Source organism: Bombus terrestris, chromosome 12 (assembly GCF_910591885.1).
Source record: "Bombus terrestris chromosome 12, iyBomTerr1.2, whole genome shotgun sequence".
Lineage (NCBI taxonomy): Eukaryota > Metazoa > Arthropoda > Insecta > Hymenoptera > Apidae > Bombus > Bombus terrestris.
In genome coordinates, this window is record NC_063280.1 from 11,601,560 (window position 1) to 11,627,698 (window position 26,139).

A 26,139-nucleotide genomic window follows, 5' to 3' on the forward strand; every position below is an offset into this window, starting at 1 on the left:
CGAACACACTTGGCAAGAGAATAATAGCTTTATTTCTAAACGATGAATACGTTTCTTGCTACGTACAATACATTTTCATGGTATGAAATACACGCACGTATGCTTGGTGAAGTTGAACCTATTTCGAAGTTGAGGTGTGTTCTAAAGTTGTCTATTACGTGCTCGCGTAGGTATTATAATGTACTTTCTTCTTTAATATAAAGCTGGTTGGGAAAGCAGGTTGTTATATAAAATGTAGCATAAATATTAATGTTACATTTTATAATTATTTGAAGTAACGAATTTCATAAATTTTTATGCAAGTTTATGCCATAGATTTAAAAGATCTTCTTACGTCGTATATCGTTAACGATTACATTACGTTTTCGAAATTTTCATTAAAATTACGGAAGCACGTTGAACGATTTCTACAAATAAAATTTTACCGATTAATTTCATTTATTGCTATTTTAGTAAAGTTTCGTTAAAATATATATCTATTCTTCTCATAAAATAGCATCAACTGTTTTAACTAACATTAACACGTTCCTTACACGTAATGAGTTTATAGCTAGATTTGAATTACCTTGTGGCCATTATCGCGGTGCTTTAATATTCTCGAACAAAATAAGAGACCGATATGAGACCGTTTACACGCGTCAGGTAAAATAATTGTGGCAATGAATGTCGATAATTAATACCCGTTTCATCAATCTTATTTACATTCTAAACGTGGTTCAATAATATATCATTCGTAGTTGAGGAGAATTTATAATAGTGTTGCAACGAGCCATTGGTCTGGACCACCTCAGGCGAAATTACAAACTCAGGCTGCTTATTTATAATTTCCAATGATTGATCGATCGTCCTTACATTTGCAGCATACCAAATATCTTGTCTTTCTTTATTTAGGAATAATCTCACGAGGGCAATTTAATTCTATTAGAAGATGAATGTGCACGAGTCGCAACGAGTGATTTCCAGTTATTATGAAACAAGAAAAATACAATTTTTACGGGACGTACTATTCGTCGTATCGGTTTTTAATTTTAAGCATATCTCAACAGCAATTAGAAGGCAAATATATACGATATATTTCAATATATATAATCCAAATACTTTGCAGAGCGTACGCGATGCATTTGCTATAAATACCTTCTAACGTCTATAAAATTTTATCAATACAATTATGATAATGAAATTTCGAAATTTTGTCAGCCGTTGTATTTGCGTATGTAACTGTTATAAGCAAGATAGTTTTACACATCGAATTGCTTTATATTCCAAAAAATACACGTAATAATTATTTCGTCATAATTGAAAATTAATATCTACCTTATAAATAATTGTGCTTTATAGAAGCTTTACGACTCTATACAATCTCGTATAGTTTTATTTATTAAGCATTTAATACGAACGTGACGGACGGATGAAAATTTACAAACTATTCGCGATTCGTAAAGAAAAACCAGTTTTCGAAGTGATAATTACCGATACGACGATTTGCTATCGTAATCATGAAAATGTTGAAATCAAATTACCAACGAAACGCCGTAAATCGAAACATCGGCTGAGGATGTAAAAAGTCCATAAATGTCGATTACCAATTGAAAGCATTTCGTTTATCTGACTGTTGTCGCGATCCTACCGCGACCTAACGTTCTGAAAAGAAGAAAACCTCCGGATTCCTCGATCCATTGCACGAGCTCTTGCATTCCTGTTAGTCCATCGTCGACAAAAAAAAAAAAAAAGAAAAAAGAAGAAAAAAAGGAAGAAAGAAAAAAGAGAATAGCTTGACGCACGTTCGGCTCCGGGCTGTAACAGGCAGGAAAAAAGAAAGTTGTCATTATCTCCGTGGCTCGCGAGTGTGATGAACATTCTACAGGGACGCAAGACGTCGATCGTGTACGAGCGAGAACATCGCATTGCGACTGTTCGTTTAGCCGTGTCGTTGTTGCTTCTGTAGATACTTAAAACAGCTCGTTGGTGGTTGCAAACAGTAAAGAAAAATCGTGTCGTTAATCCTCGTTTACGCAGCACCGTGATTGTTCTCTCGACACTTTGTTAAGTCGAGACTGTTCTTCCAAGGAAACCGACGTGGTCGTTAAAGACGGCCAACCAGGTTGCCTCGGTTTTCCCGCTTGTCGGTCGAGAAAGATACGTTTGACTCTCTGTACCACAGCTGTGGCTGTGCATCGAAAATCTTCGAAAACATCGCGTCTAGAAGAACAAAGACGAGGAGAGAAAGACGGACACGCGTGTTTCGAAGCGACGCGGCGACTCGAGGGAAGATCGTCTAAGAATTATGGGTTACACCCGTGGTATGACGCTTCCTCGAGCTAGTACTTCCCATCCGTGCATCCGCCAAGGCTATCGACTCTCTCATCTGCGCTTATTTGAATAATTGAAGCCGATCTGGCTAGCGAACGATCGCCAGAACAAGCGATCGAGCGAGCCTACCACCGACTATGATCCGATTCATCGTGCAACCAGGAAGCCGTTTGTCCGGGTGATACTCCTTTAATAATTACAACGATGACACCAATAATCCCGATAACGCCATTCCCGATACCGTCTTAGTGCATTATAGAAAATACGATAATATTGACAGTAATGACACTGTACAGGCATTTAGTGCGCTTGTCAATAACGCGACTGGACGGTAGACGCTCTGGGCGGTTTACTTGTCGCACGGATGCAAATTAGCTACAGCTACACGAAATGTGCGGCAAAATGATTTAACGATTCGTTGCGTGCTCGATTTTGACAGCGATCCGCATCTACTTTGGCGTGCTTTTTGAAAAACATTTCATCCTGTTGAACACAACGGCTCTCATTTGGATCGCCGAGGAGATAACGCGCACAACTGGTTCGCGGACTGCTGGTATTACTGCAAATCGTACAGCTTCCTACGCGCCGTTATAGGTTTTAATAAGAATTCCCTCGTATTTCCTACGAGATCGTGCGAGACATTAACTTTTAATAATCGGCCGAGATTACAATACAGATCAGAGAGGAATTTATATGATCGGTATTAACCGGATAGTTACCGGTAACCGGGAATAATTTCAGGAATCTTTCCATGATGCAATTTTATCGTTCGCTATGCTGTCTATGGCAATATCGTTGCTACCAATTGGTAACGTTAGCGTGTAACGGTGTAAAGGGATTAGCATCAACGTTAAAGAATTATGGAACGTTGAACTCGATTACCTTTTATATCTTCATCGTAACAGCATAGCGAACGATCAACGATACGCGTTCGATCCGTCAATGAACAACGGATATGCGAACCTGTTGCAAGATCGTTGAAAGATTTCAGTTTCTTATCTCGCAGTTTTTCGTACCTTTAAATTGTAGTTTGCCTTTTTTCTTCAGTACGGTTATTACCGTCGCCGGCTACTCGCATGTTTTCGTATATAGTTTACTTGGATCGATCGCTTGTCGCTTCTACATGATCATGCTTTTCTGTAGATCCTTTCCTTTCTCCTGTCTTCTTTCCACAAGAAGTTTTTTCACTTTTAATGATATGTTTATGAGTTTTTTCTCGCGTTCCCTTCACCACGCAGCTCGCTCTGTAATATTCGATCGTCGTAAATCAACCGGTTAATAGGTTTCTAATTTCTGTTGCCGTGTGCCTGCCTCCGTCTACATCGTAGGATTATGTCGTCGCAGAAACTCAATACTTAATTCGTGTCACCGAAATGATTTTAACGCGTCAAAGACAGATAAGCCGATTTGGTCACTTTATTCTCACCTTCGTTTCGAATTGCTCGAGGTAAGAGCGTCTATTTTACAATGGAAAGCATATTGTTTGGTCGCTAATTTATCGCGAGAACATACCACATACGTACGTGTATAAACTGTTTATTAGAAGAGGAATTTAGCGTATCTCTCTGGCATAACGTTCTCTTTGTTGCCATCTACGTACCGATATTTTTACAATTACCTTTGAAAATGAAAAACACATACAAATGTATAAAAAGCGTTTTGAACTTTTAGCGTATGTAAGATAAATAATTGGGACTGTTGTATAGAGGAAGTTACAAGTTTAACGGAACTAGCTTTTAAATCATCGCTAATATTTTCTAAATTACTAGCTAGTTGTGTCTAAAAAGGTGTACAGGTATACTTGACTCGACGTGTTCTATAAACATCATATATAAATATAAACTGGCAAAACTTCTTTAAGGTGGAAGGGTTTGCTTGAGCAATATTTTACCATTTTCTTTAGTTTTGTACAAAGAATGTAAAGGTAAACTGGAATATTATCACGGAAGGCCTTTTTTGAAAAAATAGCATCGTTGATCGATAGCATTATTGCTTAGAATTAATCTCTTCGGAGACAAGTTTCTTAAGGCTACAAAAAATATAACCATTTGTTATTTTTCAACTATACTTGTTTCAGCTATGCTTATAGATATTAAATAAGAAAAATAGTACGGAATATGTTTTAAGATACCCGAGAAGAAAGGTTAATTAAAGATACGATTCACGCATCACGAGATTAAATAAGACGAATGTAACGAAACTAGAGAATTTCAGAGTTTATATTTCGTCGATTTTTAGTTGAAAATGGGATATTCGAAATAAACAAGGAAATCACACCATGTTCGATAATATTTTCTTTATTACTTGTAAAAATTATATGGCGACGAATCATATGGTGGGGTTCTCCACGGAAGGAACAAGAGAGAAGATAAATTTCTTAAACGCATTTTTTCTTCGTCGAACTATTCCATCGAATCAGCGTCACAAGAGTAATTACCGAGTAATTTCCATACTCCCGTCTCTCTTTTCGCAGCTGCTTCTTCCACTGTTCTTGGAAGGAACAGAAAGAAATTGTACATACACGAGGAAACTGGACAAGAGCGGAAAGGGATCTTCGATGTTAGCGTCGATAATGGCTGTTTAATCAAATAGTAGAACGAAACGTCGCATCGCGTCTTAACATTTACCCCGGAGGCAAGGGTTAATTCTTTCATTCTATCTTTCTTATCAATCTTTTTAGCAATCGTTCGCTCATCCTCTTTTGCCTTCTTTCCTTTTTTTCGTTTCTATAATCTTAGCAATTTCAGGCTATACGAATTAGATAAGAGCGTAAAAACGGCAGTGGTAGACCAGTTTGATCGTCGACCTGTTCCTCGATCAATCCTCTCCGTGTTCCTTATCTCTTCTCGTTCTTTCATACCTATTTTTATTCATCGCGCAATTTTTGGCAAAATCAATATTCTTCCAACGATCGTAAGATCTCGAATACTGATTGTAATTCATCGCTGTACGACGATTAACGATCGCGCAGTTTTTATATAATTCGATAGAACTGCGTGTCATACAAAGAACTACTTATTTTATTCTTTTTATCGTTAAATTTGAAAGCGTCCACGATCATCTTACACGACCAGAAAACGATATTTAAAATAAGAATTTACAAAAAAATAAGCGTCTATGATTTTCTCCCTACACTCTTTTGCCTATAACCATACCTCTTCCTTTCGTTCGTAATGAATTTTCTGCGCTTTCCTGGCCCTTTCTTTCGTGCGTATTGTCAGTTGTTTCAGTCAAAATAAATAGTTCAATCGTGTAAAAATGGCAGTATCTATCGAATAATCAGCTCGTGGCAAATTGACGTTAATCGGTTTTTACGTGATTTTACTGCGTTCAGTTGCAGTTGGAATATTTTACTGTCTTTTCTCCAGAGCAGAGTGTTATACGAGTTCCTTATCGTTGGAATCAAAACAGTCAATTTCACTTTTCGCAAATTTTATCATTCGTGCGCGTGATTAACGTACAACTTGTCAACGAGATAACCGACATACTTGCATAAATTTATTTATCGCAATCGAACGCATAAATGACTGAAAATATCCATGGCATCGATCCATGGAATTGATCGATATACGTTCGATCGATACTTTACTGCCTTTTTAAATTCGATCAAAATGACACAAATAAATTTCTGCGTTACGCTTTTTCCTCCGTTACTGCCTGCTTCCGTAATGGAGTGTACGAACGTATTGAGCGCGAAGAAAACGATCGTCATATGGCATGAGTACGATTATATCGATACAGATATCGTTGTATTTCCCTTTGCTTCTCTTTATTGCGATTTTCCAGACGATTACAATGTATAATGTGTAGCACATTCGTATTGCTTGAATCGAAACGGCGCGTGACGCGGATCTTCTTAATGACGCGCACAGAAACGAAATCGCTTTCAGAGACGTTCCCTTGTTCTTCCGTCGAATCTTCATCGCATCGCACTTTACAAATGTCGCTTTCATTTATTGTCTTTCGTTATAAACTCCTACAGTCCATGCATGCTGTATCGTTACAATGATTGTCTTTTACCTCTAGTCCCGACGAACCGCTCGTTGTCTCGTTCGTCAAGAAAAAGAATAAAACACTCATACTTTGTTACAATTGCGGTGGCTCGGAATTCGCCAAAAATATCAATATTCGCGTCCGTGCTGTTCTTTCTTTACACGGAAAGTGCTCGGTTTTATCTTGCGTTCATGTATAACGTGACACGATGCAGCGAAAAATTGCGAGTTCTTCGATAGGTCTCTGTTGTGAAATAAATTTCTACTTTGTTTCTTTTTTATGCTACGATTAAATATATTAAAAAAATAAGGAAAAATTTACTTTTATCGGGTATTACGGGTTAACGAGGTTGCGTTAATCCTCAACTATTGTCATTTATCACACGAGTATAATCACTATTGTTTATATTATTCTTGGAAAAATGTTAAAAGTGTGTTTAAATGATATTTCAAATCGATTGCATAAAACTTTCTTTCTGTTTGCCAAACAAAACGCTTATCTCTGTTTCCTCTCAAAAATTTCTCTTCGTTTCTTCTCACATTAAATTTAATTTTAGAGAAACTAATTTAAAAAGGAAGCCCGCTACTTTATATACGTTGCTTTAAGTAAAAGAAGATTTAGGAGGGAGCGATATCAAGATAAAGTTAAATTAGATCGGACAAAGTTAGAGAACTAAATTACAGGATAAAAGAATTGCGATTTCAGAGAATGTAGGCTAATTGCGAGTAGCTTGAGTTTATTTGGCCAAGATAAATTCGCCCGTTCGAATTAATTGGAACGCTCCAAAGCCGAGCATGAAAGTATTTGCTCCGCTTCGTTTCCGTAATTTAAGGAAACCGAAATATAAGAGGGCTGTGTGCGTTATCATCTGGAAATGGAAATTAAACTGACTTTGTTCGTTAAGAGTAAAGCGATCCAATTTCAGTTCCGCCGGAAGCAACTATTATTGAGCAGCTTGCGTAACTGTGGTACTACGCTTGGGAAAACTGCTTCCTAGTTGATAAGCTTCCAGCACCTGGATCAAGAAGAAAATTTCATTTTCTAGATTGTCGCAACTTTGTGCTCGGTTATAGTACAAAAGTTCTTCCGTGTAATCCTTCCTTCCTATTTCACGTGTAACGAAATAAATGAAAAACTACTTCAGCAGAGGATATCATCTCCTTTATACGCCATAAATTTTTCTTATTTTTATTATCATTCGCAAATTTATCTTATTAACTTATCTTTGACAAATGTTGTATTTCAAGCGTGTAACGTATATTAGTTACGTGTCCCCGATATTATAGAATTCACGTGCTGTCTTTGTCGTCCAATTTAGAAAAAAAATTCAGAGAGATCGTGTTCTTAGAAACATAAATTGCATTTATTGCGTCCTGACAATGTATTACATTGATTTTCTAGTCTACAGTTTTATAACAAACTAACGTAGTATCGATGTAAGTACACTCGCATATTCCAAGAAATATACGTATATATTTCGTTAATTATTGTAATCGTGGTTGCCGTATATAGAACATCTAGCCAATTGTAAATATTACAAACAATATGCCGCGTCAATTGACAATTTGACGAAGTAAAGAGTACCTTTCGAATTTATCGATTTGAAGTTTCAGACATCTTTAATCAGATACATTATAATCATACTATTATATACGCTCAATGTTTTCACCACATCGTTGTCAACGATTTTCTACCATACGAACGCAAAAATATTTTCCAGAAACAAGTAAACGGCGGAAAAGGAGAAAGATTTGTCGATTATTTTTGACGAATTCGTATGCCCGAGGGATAGACACTAGACACAACATACGAAGAACACATGATCGATGCGCATGATTGATGAGTAATGATCGTAGACCTATGTACACGGAGTCAACTGTTTACAATAAATAAGTCTTTAATAAATATACTACTAGATTAATAGGTGGTTCCTACAAGATTCGTAGCGAGGTCAAGATATTTCTGGCGGACTCTTTCCTTACCGATATGTAAATATATCGCAAACTCATTTAATCGAGATTCGAGGAGACGTTGGGGGCGATAGAATCTCTTCCTGGTTATCTTTTTTTTCTTTCTTTCTTATCCACTATTGCTAAGTTTCAATCACTGTTCCATACTTTCATAAATCGGTTCCCTATCTCTCTTTGACGGTAGAAAATATTATAACTCTGCTAGAACGATCAGCTCTAGGCAACGAACATTTTTAGAATCGTAAAATATCTAGTTGCGCGTGCCAGTTCTTCTTCTTTCTATTTTTTCTTTTCTTTACTCTACTTTTATTATTAAATTTAAAAGGCAGTTCATTCACAGTGTTGGTATAAAAAAAGCGAAACGAAAGTATCTTTCTGTTATTGCCATTTTCTTCAGCGCGAAGCTTGATCTACACGTATAATTGCGAGGTTCGTACCTACGAATATTTAGGATTATTGCTAATTTTCAGCAATATCGGTTCTGATTAGAACGAACAATAAATAATTTACAAAACGATCCTTCGCATCATATTCCTTGCAAGGATTAAATTACAAAATAAACGGAAAAAAAAAAATTGAACACAATATTGTAATCGATCCTCAGTACCTCAGACACGATATAATATTCTATATTTTCAATCGATTATATTTAACAAGATTCTCTTTATAATCGGAACAATACAAAGCTAAACATTCTCCGTTAGTTTCAAATTTGTCGATTACTTTTACGGTACTTAGGAAGACACGCGAGTTTCGTTCACGATGCTCAATTTTAATTACTATTCTCGTTAAGTCTATCGATCGATCTTATCGTAGAATTAGACATTTTTGGCAGTTGGGTGTTGCCCATTGTTAGAATAACAAACGCTCGGTTTACCTTAACGTTAACTTTATGAGTAAATATCTCTATAAATGTTTTAATACTTCTCTTTCTCAGTAATTTAATACTTTAAATCTCTTTACACGAGTCGTACAAAATTATTCGTCCCCTTCTTTAAAAACCTTACAGAACTTGGTTCGAAAACCGCTCTTCCTCCTGGAATTACATAGATATTCGTTTACTATTATTATTGCCTTGTTCGAACACATCCATCGTTCGCGATCGGAATACGCTTCCCTCTAATAATTCTCATTTATCTTTTCGTTAGGTTGCTGGCAATCTAATGTCGGTTTTTCGTCGCGCTAAGAGAAATAGTTTCGAGCGACGATGTTCGGCGTTCGGGAAACGCTGCTCGTTTAACCGAACGGTAAATACGAATCCGGAGACGCGTAAATGCAACTATTTGCGATTCTTTCTTAGCCTCCCTATTTTTTAAACTCTAGACGTAGCACTATTCAAACTCTATCAGCCGTTTCGACCATTGTAAAATTTGTTGGATAGAAGAAAAATAAAACATTCAGCTCGTATTTTCCGCATCGAACTCGGCTTTTCTTTCTACAAAGACGCCATAGAGAAGTTTCCCGAGTGGTGGAATAATCGTACAACACGACGAATACAATCGAATGTAATTACGCAAGACAGAAACACGTAAATTAATTTATACTTGTATGCACTAAACCGACATCATTTTTTCACCAACCAAATACATTTCCCCGATTTGCTGTAACAACGACGTACTTACAAATTTGCAGTTTTTAAGTTATTAGAAAAAAAAAAGAAACAATCGTTTGCATCTTTTACAGATCGAATCCTGTAAGTGGAGCTGTTAAAATTTACCACGCGAGAATACTTGTACCGCGGTTGCGTTTTCACGTTTGCTTCTATTTTAATCGTATCGTGACAATCGAAATATGAAGTTCGTTAAAGCGAAGAGTATCTTTGTATTATTACAACGTTATTGCAATTACATAGCTTCTTGTTGAGAGTATTTTTTCGCAATAACGACATAATATTAAATAAATCTCCATCGCGGAAAAAACGGAGATAACTTTAAAGATAAATGCGAATTTATCCAACCAAATGAGACTATTACGATATTTTCGTACAGGTTCGCCACCTCTCTTATCGTGTCGATTTCACGCGACCGAAGGCGTTCAAACCCTTTAAATTCCCTTTGAATCGCGATTTTTGAGTTACGTGGCTGTTGCAGCAAACGAGCGATTTAACGCGCGATTACAGCGAGGCGATAAAAATCGAACATTTTCACGTCCCGTCGCGAAAGCGTCGATTTTTACAAACGCGTTCGCTCTAGGAAAAAGAAAAAAAGGAACGCGACACGCGAATCTCTTTCGAAACGACGCGAAAGGGAAAAAATGTGTCCGTCTATTACGAGGATCGCGCACAGTTCTGACCTAATAATCATCTCCTTAATTTCCTAGATTATATTATCTTCGAGTCTCCTCTCAGCGGTCTCTCGGTCGATCGTCCAACTAGTTTCATCTATGCTGCATCTCTCACGCGTATCGTCTCATTTCCCGTATTCCTCGCCTAATACTACCATCGTTACGTCTCTTATTGCGAGTCGTTATTTTGTCGCAGCTAATCACGACAACGTATCGTTGATAATGTTCAAGGTGTCGTTCCTTCTCACTGTGCCTTGCAACTTCCCAGGTTGATGAGTCGAGACGAGAGAGAAACTCTTAAACGGCTTAACATACCTCGCGAGGCATCTTACGATGCGCGTATCGACTTCTGGCATTCCCGATACAGATTACGGTATATGTACAGTTTGACCGAACAAAGGTGATGTTTCCGGGGAAAATTTTTTCGAAAGAAAGGTAACACAGGCATTTATAAAGTACTTTTGATCCTTTTGCCATTATCTCGCACGCCAAGCTACCATTAATTCGTCGAATTCGTTTCATGTATCATCGAACTCGTTGCTGTTATGCGCTCCATGATCTATGAAATTTATCTGCACGTTACTCGGGGCAAAATATCTTTATCCGTCAATTACTAAATTTTAACGTACGATTTTTATAACGAATTACGTGGATAAGAGGAGACGAAGAAAAGTACTGGAATCAGGGCAAAGTATTACGCGGGACTGTAGAAGAGTGGCGCCTGGGATATCAGGTTTCTCTTGCCTCTTACCTGCGTGGATATGCACGTTAGAAACCTCAGCCTTGGTTCGTCAAGCGGTAGATCGGTATCGATACATCGGTATTCGAAGCATGCATCGATCGAAAATCAATATATCGTTTCGGTTAATAAGCAAAAGCCTATTTTAACGCGGTTTTACGACGCCTAGAAGTCGATGCGTGCATATTAACATGGCTCGACGTGTGTAGGCTGATTTAATTATAATCCAAGAGGAGATTCGATGGAATATACGCTGAAAGATGGCGAAAATTGCAAAAATTACGAAAACATCCGACGAGAGAGAGAGAGAGAGAGGGGGAGGGTGGAGACCCGATGCTGCGGCATGTACGAGGCGTGTCACTGTAACGAGCGTGCATTTCAGAGATTATCGTAATTAATATCTAATATTATCGTAATTAATGCGTAAACATATTAGTTGGCGTGTTTCGTCGGTGGCTTTGCTTATTAGAGAGAAAGCGGAAGTTGTGTCAAACAAGGTTTGGTCGAGGCGAATTAACAAATTCATTGATTTCCATGCGACCGATCGTAGAAAACGTTTACATGGAATTACGAGGAGCAGAGAAATCGACCGTGGAGTCGCCATTAAGAAAATAACCACGTACATGGCTGGCCGTTCAGCGTAATTAGATCATTGACTACACTCGCGAACGATCGCGGAACGCGGCCGCACCGTTGCTCGCGAGATCAGCTGAGAATCGTGCTTCGAGGATTAAAGCTCGAGTTTAGTGCTCGTTACACGGCCTCGCCGCTATTTTATGCCACCGCATGACCACATCCCTTCTCGTACGATAATTACGTCTCTCTCTCGGCCAACACGCGCCTGTTTCTTCCCATATCATCCACCAGACAGAACGTTCTACTTTTCAACTTCCTTTTATCCGACACCGCGTGCCTTTTTCTTAGCAGAAAACAACTCGCAATCGAAACGAATTCGGATATGGCTTAATGGGACGTTGTCTCGACAGGCACGTGTCTTTCGAAGGTTTTTTCCTGTTCAAGGCGTGTTTCTCGAATGGAATTTGATGTTAACTGTGTAAAGTTGAGATTTTATTTTTCTTCTGATCCGAGTTAACGAAGCTTAGCGTTGGTTTTTATAGATTCTATACATGAGCCGCTCGAAACACATTGATAAACTCCGTAAATCGAAGAATACAGAGAAGGGATGATACATCGTCTTTGCTAAATTTACCACTGTTCGATTCGTATTGTCTCGCTGCGACGAACGTATCGTAGTTAGGTATGTAATGAAATAAAGGAATTAATGAAAAGCGAAACTCGTCACTTCCGCAAGCTCTCTTTTACATAAGTCAGAATATTTAATCATCGCGTAATGTTAAGAAATTTGAAAATTACTCTTTTAGTCGGATTACCGTACGGAGAAGAGATACTTGGAAGCGTAAGAGATCGAAGCATTCATCCACAGAGTATCTTACTTATTCTGAAAAAAAAAAGTGGAACATCCTTTCATCCTCGAATTTCTTTCGATTGGAAGCCACTCGCGGGGTCGAAACACCGACAGTTTTCCGCGGGGAACATTTCATGCGCACGCAATCGTCATACATAAATGTGGAGTATGTTGTTAATCGTAAACGTAGCATGATTACTATGTACACGTAAGTTTACATTGATCGCCGCGAAACGCGGTCGAGCCTGGCCCAAGGCGATCGCGTGTACCGCCTCGCATGGCCAGTCTCTCGAGTGGGATCCCCGGAGGTTGACTGTATAACTATAGATATACAGTTTCCGGCGTGTCGAACCTTTCGCCGTCGTATGCATCGTCGACTCCTTCCACCGGTTTATTCTTCTCGCACGGTCTAACGTGCCGCCGATTGTCATTTCGATCGTTGCTTCGATCGAGATGGCGAACGTTCGATATATCGATCGTAATAGTCGCGTAATAGTCGTTCGAAAACGTCGTCGACGGGCAAGGATATCGTTACGATGGATTCGTGTTCCGTTCGAATTGTCATTCTGAGAAATAAAATATCCGATGATCGAAACGTATATGCTCGCAAGAATCTACGCATTTTCGTTTAAGGCTACGTTGCGAAGAAAAGATAGAGTCTGAAAATTTAAGCCGCGTATTTGCTGAAAATTCATACTTTGAAACTTTATTATACATTTTCAACATTTATGTTCGCGCGTAGAACAGCCTCTTCTCGATTATCTAGCGATATCGATTGCTCCAACGTATTATTCGTTGGAAACGGCAGTCGGTCGGAACGCTCGTCCGTCGTGGCCATAGCGTAAGAATTTGGACAACGATCTCGAGGTATCCTTCGTCCGGGACAGTTGCACGGTAAGACGGGCTCGAATTTCGGAGAATATCGATCGAAAACGATCTCAGGAACGTTCACGGTCACCGCCGATTGTTTCGAGCTGCGACGCTGTAAAAAGCGACCCGATTTATCGTTTCCGTGCGATTTCCACCGAACGCTCTCTTTATTCTAGAAGGACTCACGGTACCATTCGAACCAACGGACACGTTCCTCGACGAGGAAGACGGCTTGGTCCTGCGCCTAGACGAGACTTCCTCCCCTCAAGGGGCGATTGACGTACCAGGAGACGACCAGGAGGAGGAGGGCGTTACGGAGGTCGATGCGAGAGTTGTCGCGGGCACCGCAGACGTGGTGTCCACTTTGCCAGGCTTGAATCTCTTCCGGACCAGAGGTACCGTAGAGTTCCTCCTCCCCGCTGCCGCCGCCGCCGCCGCTGCCGCTGCCGTTGCCGCTGCTGGCCCCTTCTTCCTCTTTCTCTTCCCATCTGTCAAATTGGGCTTTTTACTTTGACTCATGCTGCCAGCAGCTTTTACTTTTTTTGATTTTGACGCTGGTGCTTTTCTCTCACCGTTGTTGCTCGCGGTGACGTTCCTACTTCCAGCGACCACTTTGCTCACGGTGACGTTCCTGTTCGTGTCCACGTTTCTGCCCGTAGCGATGTTCCTGCCGCCAGCCGACGATATTCCTCCTCTGGTCTGGTCGACCCGTAGCTTCCGTTTCTTAGATGGAACCGAGAGTGCCTCTCTTCGACAGGCTTCCTCGCTCGCAGCACCCTCGCAGGATCTCTTCGACTCTAACGAAGTCCCGTTCGAAGCTAGGCTCTCGTTTCTGCCCGAAACTACCACACCCTTCCCGCTCTCCTCCACCATTTGGCACTGTGGACCTGGCATCTCGCCTGGCCTGCACCTTCGCTTCCTCTTCTTTCTCTTTTTTCGCTTGCGACACCTGAATTTATCTCTGCCATCCTTTTCCTGTACCGGAAGAGTGGGACAGAGCGATTGCTGAATCAAATCGCCGCGATGACTGTTATGCCGATGACGAACGTTGTGTTGAGCTCCCAACAGTCGTCTTTGAAGAGCCTCCACTCGGTCCGAAGGAGCGACCTGAGTTAATACCCGCGCGTAGGCGGACAGTCTACCCAAATTGTGACCCTTGGCCTGTACCCTCCTCGGCTGGCCACGACGGTTCAATCCGAGGTACAAGGTTTTCTTTGCTGTCGACCATTTCGCCGAGCTGTAGGTGTTGTAATTGTGCTGTTCCAATGTCTCGTTGAACACGCAGTCGTCCGTGTACTCGCGCTGAAACAGAATATAAAGGGAAGGTTAGTCGTTGCTTCCGCATCGAGTCTGGAGTTTTTTTTCGGAAAAGTTGTCAAACGTACGAAAACTTTTCCAGCTTTTTGTAAAGTAGCAGAAGCGATGAAAATTATTGGTACGGTCGAAACGTCGTGAATTTATTTCGAATCTATCACTCGCGAGTTCACCGATTAGAATTATTTCGCCGTTCCGTTGAAAAAAGTTTACGTCTGAATATAAATTGCCAATATTTTATCACGTACGTTCTTCTCTTTAGTCCAGCTTGTTTCGCGATGAATCTTACGCAGCGAGCTTCTAAATTAATGCCGTATACGGCGTTCCAAAAATTCCAAATATCGTTGCTAAACGTTTCGATGTACGCTCGATCAGCGGCACTACGAGACTCGACTATCGCGTGATATCGTGTCCACTGAAATGACAAGATCACGGTAGTCGAGTCTCGTAACGATGCTAATGAAGTTTGAAAATATTTCGGTAAACTCATAACCGTAAAAGGTGTCTAGCAGCGTTCCGATACTTTCCAGACCCTGCGCGTATAATACGTTCAATTTCGTAGATCGTTTCGTTTTAACAAACGTAAAACGTTTCCAATAGACGTAAAACTATAACTTTATCGACGTATCGTCTGCAATGACATCGTTATACGTCATTAAATCGAAGGCATGTTAAACTCGATACCATCGCTAGCTACGATCGTCACATACTTCCACGGTATCCTCGTATCGAAAGAATTTATTCGTTCCGAGAGGCAGGCAAAGATTTCGCGATCGTTATCAGTGACGTAGTCTAATTACTCGTCGTTATCACGTTCTAATTAGCGAGGTGGTGTGGTTCGCGTAACATCGCTTCTGTCCCCTTCGTTTAACAGGTAACTTCGTTTCGTCGTATTGGCTACTGGCGAGCCTGCGAAACGGGGCTAACGCGGGGTGAAATATTAACGACGCTTCCCGATGGAAGGATGTAAATTAACATTACGTATAACACGGAACCAGCTCGACCGGCCGCCGACGACCGCACACCGAGCATTATGTTTTCGCCGGCATTACGCCGCGCTGTGATTTCGCTGTCCGCTTTATGGTAACTCGTTTCTAGACGAGCGAAAGCGGCTGTGTTCTTCATCGGCTCTAATTACAGCGTTTACCCGGTTTGCTCCGCGGAAAAATCCGTGGTCAGCCCGTCGACAACCGTAAAGAATGCGTACGACCGGAACGAAAAACCGACTTTACGGCGCCGAAACCGCCCACCGTTCGCGTGTCCGTTTTTAATTTAATGCTCATTTGCCACTTGCCATCGTTGGTATATCATTATCTTCGTTTTCTTTAACGATCTAACTTTTTATTTGTTTATTTTACTGATTTTCCATCCACCTTTCTTGTTCCTTTCTGTACGACTAACGATTAAAGTCGGTTACATCCGATATTTTTAAAAAAAGTTATATCGATATCGAGTCACAGCGTTTCCTTACGAATTTTTTATCAAATAACGGAACGTTAGGAGAAATGCTTGGATACCGAAGAGAATCGAGAAGAACCGCTAAAAATGGTTCGATAAAACAGGTTTCACTTTTTCACTCGGCAACGTCGAACTTCTATCGCTTTCACGAAGTCCGTGTTCGCTATCCGTCGAAGATCGTTTGAAGAATGTTGTGTCCGTTTTATCATTGCTAAATTATAGTATTTATTGCTGTAAATCTAGTAGCGATCTAATCTGGCTATTAAAAATAGAAAACGCCGAGGATCGAGGATTTGCCGAAATTTACCGAAAGCTAAGGAAACACGATGGCTTCTGTGGGTTTAACGGGTCGGTATCGGAGATGGCAGGGAGCTCGCAAAATCGACAAGGGAGCCACGACTTTGTACAGTCGATTGGTTACGCGTGCCGCGCTTTAGGGGTTTCGCGTTATTGAGTCGTAACGTTACGAACGTGGGCGAAGTTCAACGTTCACGACTGTAACTTTCCAAATGGAAATGTCGTCGGGAGGGTCTTTTTTTCGAAGCAGCCGCCGTTTTACGAGGGTTCGTAACACGCACAAAGTATACAAAGCCAACTGCATAGTTAAGTAGATATATTTGATGCGTAAACTAGTAAGAGGAATGAGAATTCGTGCAAGGTCTAAAGTCTAGTCTAAAGGCGAAGTTGTTTGACGCAAAGAAGATCGTGGGAGATGTTATTCTTAAAGATTCCAGCGTTTTCGTTGCTATTCTCCGACAGATTATTCATTTGAACGAAACAAAAGAACGAAAGCAAATACGAAGACAATTTCGTCAACACGGGACTTATCGACAACGTACTGAACTAAAAAACTACAGCTTCGTAAAAAATGGAAAATTTAGCGGCACAAGGGCTAGAGGACCGATCGAGCCACGTGTGGTCTTTCCTCGGAGTATCAATACCGTAGGACACCCACATACTGTAATAATAACTAAACTCCGGGCAGAAACAATGTCGCCGCTACGTGGAAGCGTCTAACAAAAGGCGATTGGAAATTTACCGGTACCCTGTCGATCAGTATAAATAATCGAACGCGATCGTAAGGGGACCAGTTTCATCGGTCCGAGTCGCGTGCGATATCAATAGCGAATCGGTTAGTACCGAGCGTCTTAGCGAACATTCTTTGTATCTATTATTATCCCAAAATACACTCTACGTTTTTAACAAAGAGTTATCTCGTCATTTAACGTCGCACGATCAATCATCTCTTCCACAAAAATATGGCTGATCGGGTTCTTCCCCTGTACTCCTCGTATATTTATTAACTACATACGTACTCGCATGCTCATACGTATGTTCATCACGCGTATTGTCATATCAATGATGTAACAACGACGTTGCATTACATCGTTAGCGATTAGAATTTGCATCGTCCGTTCTACTCGCTCGCGTGAAATTAACAACTTGCGGATAATGCCTCTAGTTTCATACGTAGCCCGTACGTGTGTCACTGTGCGCCGAGTCGAACGGCTACTATACCGCGAGGATAGATGTGTCCAGCCGCTGTTATGGCTGCAAGTGCAAAGTCGGAAACCCGATCCGGCTTTCATCTTTTCCGCATACATCGTTGGCGGGACTGACATTGATTCGTGTTTTATCTGAACCCGTTTGCGGCACCAACAACACGCGTTATTCGATCTTCGTTCGCGCTTGTTTCAAATAGGCGAAGACGGAAGAAAGGAAAAGCGTTTCTTCGATGCGTATTCTTATTACATTCCTTGAAGAAACGTAATTTTCAGCGAGCAATCGATCGATCAATCGTATCCAGCTATATTCTTTGTTGATGGAACGAGGGCGGGGCTTACTCTCTTCCGACCAGTGTCTGCTTTCCGTGAAGCTAAAGAGCAAAATTTCCGTCATTATAAAAATGCCTCGCTATCGAGTGGAAACTTTGCGGTTCTTGCAACGATGCAAATTTGTATGGAACAGGTTTACGCAGTGTGTAATTAGAAAAAAGGATATACGCGAGATACGTAATCTCTCGGAACGAGATGTAATTACAGCGAGTTTAGAAATATTGTGGTTCGCTTACTGACAAGCAACCAGAATCTTCGATTATCTACACTTGCCAAGTGCGTATTAAGCGATCACACCCGTTTCGTTTGTCCCATTCCACGCTAATGTTCAACCGAAGTTATACATAGTATATAGTATGTGTACACATGGTGCGTACTAATGTTTAACGGTAAGAATATCGTGTACTAGTAATCGACTGGTACGATATTCCTTAGAAGATCGTTATATTCGATTTATTGAAAAATAATATGGGAGGTGAAGAAGGTTTTATCGCGTAAATCGTTAAATACCGAGCAATTTTGAAATTTAACATCGCGTTCCAATCTCCACCTAACGCGAGTCATTTGCATAAGAGATTCTTCAAAACGTAAAACACATAAAGCTACGTCGCGATAACTCATATACGATTAAAATACGAGACAATGAATTTCGTTAACGGATCCAACCGCATGATTTATATCCGATTCGTCGCCTCGTTAATTCTTCAGTGGCGGGCTTGGAAAAAAGAACGAAAGTCCCGATGTCTGTTGCATACCGTCGTTTATAGCAGCGATAAATGTGGAATACCACGAAACAGTAATTTCATTGAGCTACGTGTGCATCGCGTGATTACAGAAACGATCTCATTGACCCTCGAATAATGCAATTTATCTCGCCGGATATATTTGCGCATTCGTGAAGGGTGCGAACCAGAAATAAGATTGTCCAATTCTGCGAACCAGAATACGATTTATGTACTTTCCTGAAGGGGGCAAACGTATTTGCCGTTCAACAGCCCCGCCATTGATTAACATTCCTCACACTTTGCGAACCGACGAAGGTTGCTTCGTTCGTACGATTTTACTCGTACAGGTATCGATTATGCATAATAAAGTTTATCGAGAGCCGAGGATTTCATTCGAATAGATAATCGAACATCTGTGATGACAATAATAATATTAATAATAATGATAATTGTCAATAATACGTATAGCAAGATGTACGTGGTACAAAGAATAGTAATAATAATAATAAAAAACAAGGGTAAAGTTGACAATGGAAGGGAATATTAATCCGCGCTGTTTCGTGTTTATATAAATTGTTGCGCTGTTATGTTGTTTCGAGAAATTACCTACAAGTTTCTTACGTGCAATTTTGTATAATTTTCTTTCATTTCCAAGCTATAATTATTTTTCGTATCGTGGGAAATATTTAGTTATCAATTCTACGTTTAAATGTATTTTGAAAGTTTAAGTTATACGGTCGAGAGATACGCGCAATTGCCGACCGTGAATTGAAAGCGCTTTATCGTTTAGACGTAAACGATAATTGTCAAAAATGTCTTAAATCGTCTACGTTATTGGCCTTAAAGATATTGCTCATTTACATATTTTCTAGCGTACGAATTAAAAAGAAAAATAGTAAACGAAGTAATTTTTTACTCGCACAATTTACTTTAAAAATTGTCTATTTTAGCGTATCGTGGTATTCCATTACGCGTACTATTAATAGCAGACAATAAAATTACACGCGATTCGCGTCTCCTCGTCGACAATTTCATTATCTCGCATCTGGAAAGAAATGGACAAACGTCCTACTCCACTTTCGAGTGGTAGTGTATACGTGTATCTATCAATTGAACTCTAACCATAGTTAAACTTTCTTCGACTATTCGTAGCTTCGATAAATGTAGAGCAGCACGCGATGCACTACATCGAGAAACACGTGTTGCACCGTGATTATTCATTCGATGATCGCGTTCACCCTCGAATTCCAGTAGGCGAGCGAGAACGAGCGATCGTGTATCAAACTTGACGCCTAAACAAACCTTTGTGTTTTCCCTGCGAGATTTACGACTACGACGAAAAGAGGGGCCGATGCAGCCGATTTTTTCCACTGTCAACAGCTCGAATGAAGAATGCGCGGGCGAAATTATTGAAATCATCGTATCCCTTTTATTCTGGAACCGGTCAATATACACGGAGACATGTGGTCCCTGTTAACCCTGTCCGCGCCAATGAAACTTTCTTCTGACCATGCAAGGGGTTTGCTTGCTAACTGACAATCCACGTATTAACTTTCACGTTGCAGGCTGACGTTCAGCCATTTGAAAAGTTTACTTGCAAAATTAGAATTGACGTACGTTTGTTCGGTCGAGTTTAGGCGATTAAGCTTGTTTCAGTTTGTTTAGGCGTAGACTTCGCCAGAGATTCAATTGTTGGTAAAATATCCCCGCTGAGTTCAAATTGATTACGTTTGAGAAAGGAATAAAATGGAAAACTGTAAAAATAGTCTGTCTATGAAATAGTACGAGATAGTTGCAATGAAATAGCGTTTAAAAGATTCCTTGTACAACTTTGTTACCTTTCTTTTTTCTTTTACCAAGTAGCGCATCAATCGATATCTCGGGAGTTTATTTTGTCGTTAGTTTCGCTAGCTTACGATTAGACGAGTGTTACAGCACGGTAGTTTGTACGCATCTGGCGCGAGTTGAAACAACTAATGTGCGCATATTATTGACTTCTATTCCTGAAATTCTCGATTATTATTATTGGTCGTAACTACCTAACTTCGCATCGAATCCCAGAAAGAATGCTAGATATTTCTCTTGCCGGTAGTTTTGACTTATCAAGGAATTTATCGTTAAATGCAAATTTCAAGTTTGTAACGCGCATTTCCTGTATTTGCCTAAAGTACTTTGAAACTTGAAAGAAACGTTCTCTCTTGCTGTATAACTTCTATCATATCCGAAATTAATTAAAGTACACAATTAATATAGAAATATACGACACTATTAAATTTTCCAATCAAATTATACGTAACAGGGGATTGGACATTTGCGCGCGCATGTAATTTTTCAATTGTTAGGCTTCTTCGAAATCATTAAGACTGTCGATAAGACTTTCAAGTTAATGTCTCTTCTCAGCGCCAATTACAGTCGTCGATATCCCGTTTAATCTAGTAAATTATGGTAGTTGCATTGACTCCGTGTGTAATTTTTTGATCGACGATCCAGTTGTAATATATATCGATCGGCATACAGCGAGCCATTTTGCAGATATTATTGGCACGAGTGTGGAAATCTGTTCCTTTCGATACTTGCAGGTTAATGGTAGGTCTGTAATTAATGAGAAGCAAAGCTGCAATTTGTCAACTAAATTATAGTGGATGTCGAATCGGATTATAATCCCACAAGTGGCACACAATTACGATATCTACGCTCGTTACTGTCTAATTAGACGTGTGCCTCAGGCGGTATAGTATCCGATGCCAAAAATATTTCTATTTTTAATATCTCTAACGTTGTAACGTATCATCTGATCAGAACGTATGAGAAATACCGAAAAAATAAACAACGTTTCATGCGCATCAACTTACGAGTAAGAAATTACTATGATCGCAATGACATTGTACGTATACCGCAATGCCATCATCCTAGATTACGCGTTATCATTCGGTAAAAGGTTTCTCGTCTTACGAACAACGCTTAGTCTCGAAGCGCGAAAATCTTTCAATATACGTACTTAACGTAATGACACGCTCAAGGCCGATGTAGTCGATCCTCTCAATACCGTTTACCACGTAAATTACGGTATAGATGATGTAATTTCATATAATTTCCCTTTCCTGCGCCAGATGGACGTTATATTTTTCTATAAATATATAAATATATAAATATATATATATATGTGTATATGTATATAACATAAACGCGATATATATAAATGCGACGCGTTCGACGATGTACGTATACATTGGAAACGTGACTGGCCAGTTTCAGTCAAGTTTGGGCATCTCTTTTCGCATTCTTTTCGATAGAACGAGATCAACTTCTACGTGCAAATGATCAAAGTAATCAGGCAATCGGGGGAAACCGGGAGTAATTTCGTGGAATCCTCGCTCGCATCTTCGAGAGCCGTTCAAGGATTAGAAATTATCCGTGATTGCGAGGCGAGAAAGCGTCAGGTTTTTTGTAGCTCGGGTAGACCAAGTCGCATATAAACGCGGCTAATATCCTGAAACAGGGATCGGGCAAAAGATCAAGATCGATTGATTTATAATAATCTGGCGTTCGCTATGATTATATTTTTTTTGCACTTGGGGCGACTCATTGAATATGCGAGTTACAGCGTCAACCACTCCGGGCTATGCTCATGACTTACGAGCTCAAAGGAGGAATATACCTACCTACGGTGTATCGCATCGATTACCTTCAGTTTTACGCGTGTTTCGGATGGTTTCGGATAGTTGGGTGATTTATAAACAAAGATCGCACGAGAAATATACGACGAGTCCTTAATCTTTTGACTTTTACGCGATTCGATGGCCAGAAAACAGTGGATAACTTTAAGAGTGGCAATTTTGATATCAACCTGAAATTATCTATTATAATCCGAATATAATCTAAAGTGGGAAATATCTCGGTAGATTCGTAGACGCGAGTCTTGCCAAGGTAAGTGATAAACCGAAGATTTTTCGTAAGAAACGAATAATATTATTGCTGTTTTTCTTAATGTTCAAGAGGATGGCAGAAACACATTTAATTTTTAAAACAAACATACAGAATTTTTTAAATTATCTATATATATATATATAGAAGCTCGCACGTTACGACACGTTAGTAGATCGGATCTTTCTTCGTCAACCAGGAGCAAAATAAACAAATAATATACACGCATGAGTACTTAATTAGTCATAAAACTAGATGGCCTTCTTAAAGGAAATCTGCATTATCAACGTGACCAATCAGTAACAGTAATTAAAGGATTTTTTTAAAAGTAGTTACTCAAACAGCATGAGCGCGTGTTTAATTTAAATTTGCTCTATTTTTGAATCTCGGTCTGAAACTAGTTGACAAATAAAACCAATTGAAACGATTATTTATCGTATACCATAGAAATAAATGGTATTAAAACAGGTATCTAAACAAAAAGTGAAAATATCCAGTCTTCCGTGGCATTTCAGTCTCTGTTCGTTTCTAAATACGAAATAGTAACTACGAAAATTATTCGCGCTCCATCGTACTTGGCGTTATAGTATTTGATCGATTAAGTTCGAGTACGTTAAATTTTGTATCGTCCAGCGATCACAAAAAAATAAGTAGATACGTACCATTGTGAAAATGAAACGTAGAAAACAGCTGGTAAGGAAATGGTTCATTGGAAAATGAGGCTCTATGCAAATATATGTTTGTACTTTCTATAAGCGCTGTATACGAAAAGAAGAAATTGCAGAAATAAAATTCCAAAAAGTTGAAATTGATATCGTGGAGAAAAAGGTACACGACCAACGAATTACCTTTCGACCAAGATGCATTGTCAGTAGACTCGATTATAGATCGTTCGAAGCAATTTGAGAAGTTAAGAGTCGCCGCGTCGCGCCACTTCGTGGACGAAGATTCACGTAAACGCTTAATTCTTGCGGAGCAGAGGCGCTTCGACAAACGCAAAAACGGCTGCTGATAACCGATCTTTTACAAGTAATTCCAGTGACTTAAAGCGAGAGAAGAGCATGTAATTCTCGTTGAGTACATACGCGTGTTGTTGCCAAGTTTAAAGCGGCCGATCACGTAACTTCGTAACGAGCCTTTTCCTCTGGCATACACGAGCGAACTTCGTGGCTTAAGCGCTGGTAACTACAGAAGTCAAATCGCGCGTTTACGTACATTTATCGGTATATACGAAGTCGTTCGATTTTAAAGCAATGGTAATTACTGTTATCGATTCGGTCGTTATTTCAGAGAATGCGTCAGTATGGCAAACCATCCTAGACGACTGCTATTAAATAGAAACTCCCGTTCCTTTCCACCATTTCGAAACTTCGTTTCTCCTTCGTTTCGTTATTTTTTTTAACAAAGTATTAATTACCCGCCGACATTAGCCGACACAGGTACAACTAGTATCGCTAATCGCCAGATAATTTCCTTTAATAGGTAGATAAGTGATATCGCTTGCTCGATACTCGTACGTGTATTGGTAAATCATTATCCGGTAGAATAACTCCTTGAAAAGTTTATTAAGCTTCCAATTTTTACGTAGCAGGTAGTTATACATATATGTACATACGTGTTTTATTAAATAAATAAAATTCAATTATAGCTATCTAAATCCCGTAGAATTGGAATAATATGTTTCTAAATTCGGTGTTAAAAAATGCAACGGTCGTTATCGTACCTAGAAGATTCGCGTAAACGATCTTAATGACGATCTCTGAAATATCACGGTGCGGTAACTCTCGTCAAACGTTTCGGTCGCAAAATAAGTCTTTCCCCTCGACGACTGTATGAATCAATGTCGGCGCTAAACGTGAAAATGTCGTCAAATTAAGACGACAGAATCCAGAACGGGACGCGACTTAATCATCCGTCAGGGCGGTTACCTGTCTCCTTCCGTGACACGTGCATGAGTTGCGTGCATGCGTGCATCCATTGGGTGATGTGCCCGGTTGCGCGTGCGCACAACGAGAATGCATCGTGTTCGAAGGTTCACGCGGGGTCAAAGTCAACTGGTTCCTAGCCCATATTCAGCGTGCAACGAATACCGAAGTGCAATTGCGTCACCGTTCCATTCTGCATTCGTGTGATCCCCCTCGAGCACCATAAATTACCGTCGCGTCGCGTCGCGATGTCTCGTTCACCACGCAGCCAACTGCACCACTCACGAGGCGAAACGTACTCGTCTCGTGGCCAGGATTATCATTTTTCTGACCGTTCTTGCACCTCGTTAGTCTCGTTACGTCTTATCGTCTCTCCTTGTGTCTCTCCTCGTGCACAAATTGGTTGAATCAGTTCGTCGATCGATGCTTCCGATCGAAACCAACCGATTTCATTATCTTACCACGTCTCTTTTCGTTTTTTTCCCCCGTTTGTATTCCTCTTTTGTAGGAAAAGCTAGTTCGAAAAGCAACGAGCCAAGAAAGGCGCGAAATAATCTTTACGTTCAACTATTTATCTTTAAATTGGTTCTCTATCGTTGCGTGAATTCGAAAGAAAGAAAAAGTTATAATTTTACCGGATCCAAGTATTTTGTCGTGTCGTTAATTTTAGTCGTTTATGTTTTACACTCAACACGTATATCTTAGTAACATTCACGTATACGTATTGTTGCTGTAAGTCAATTCGAGTATCGGCGCATTTATGAACGATACGTGGCATAAGCAGACAGATTTATTTTATAAATCACGAGTAACCGATTTAATCGGTTCATTCCCTTCGCGTTATACCGGATGTATAATAAATCGATAGCATTAAAAGATTACAGATTTAGTTCACGTTACGTTCGTGGCATTATCCACAGCTCAAGTATTACCTCCTCATCGTTACAAATTACAAATTTGAAATAACAAATCACGAGGCTAATATATAGCGGCTAATTATTCAGTTCTTGAACGTTACGCGATACAAACAACACAATGATAGCATCAAATAGAAACTTCCTCGCAGATTTAGCTCACGACTGTTACGTTTGTACCATTATCCGCACCCCAAGTGTTACTCATCGTTGCAAACTACTACGTTAATATAACCTGGCCCCGTTCATTCCTTTAGCTTTACTAATTTTTATCCCGTTCCAACACCATTATCCGCTATCAAGAAACAGAAAACGACCTACAACCCTTTTAATTCCCATCGAAACTCCTAATTCGTTTGCTCTCGAATAATCAAAATCTCAAGATCCGCGAAAGCAAAAGAACAGACAGATCCTTAACTCTCGAACGTATCAAGAAACCACGAACGCGTCATA

The 26,139-nt window shown here is 39.9% G+C and overlaps 1 protein-coding gene across 8 annotated transcripts in view; it reads right to left on the bottom strand.

Annotated features, from left to right (window-relative positions):
• Positions 1-13,228: 13,228 nt before the first annotated feature.
• The window catches only part of LOC100646960, a 228,989-nt gene continuing 216,078 nt past the window's right edge, over positions 13,229-26,139 (bottom strand). For 4 of the 8 annotated variants that reach the window (XR_007225971.1, XR_007225972.1, XR_007225970.1 and 1 more), the window contains 2 exons: positions 13,783-14,893; positions 13,229-13,703 (listed from right to left, as the gene is read on the bottom strand). Coding sequence is in view for 2 of the 8 variants with exons in the window: in XM_048410971.1 (XP_048266928.1) it covers positions 13,856-14,893 (1,038 nt within the window). In the remaining 6 variants the exon portion in view is untranslated. Of the gene's footprint in view, positions 14,894-26,139 lie in introns of all 8 variants that reach the window. The other 4 variants (XR_007225973.1, XR_001099216.3, XM_012314775.3 and 1 more) reach the window with 4 other exon arrangements.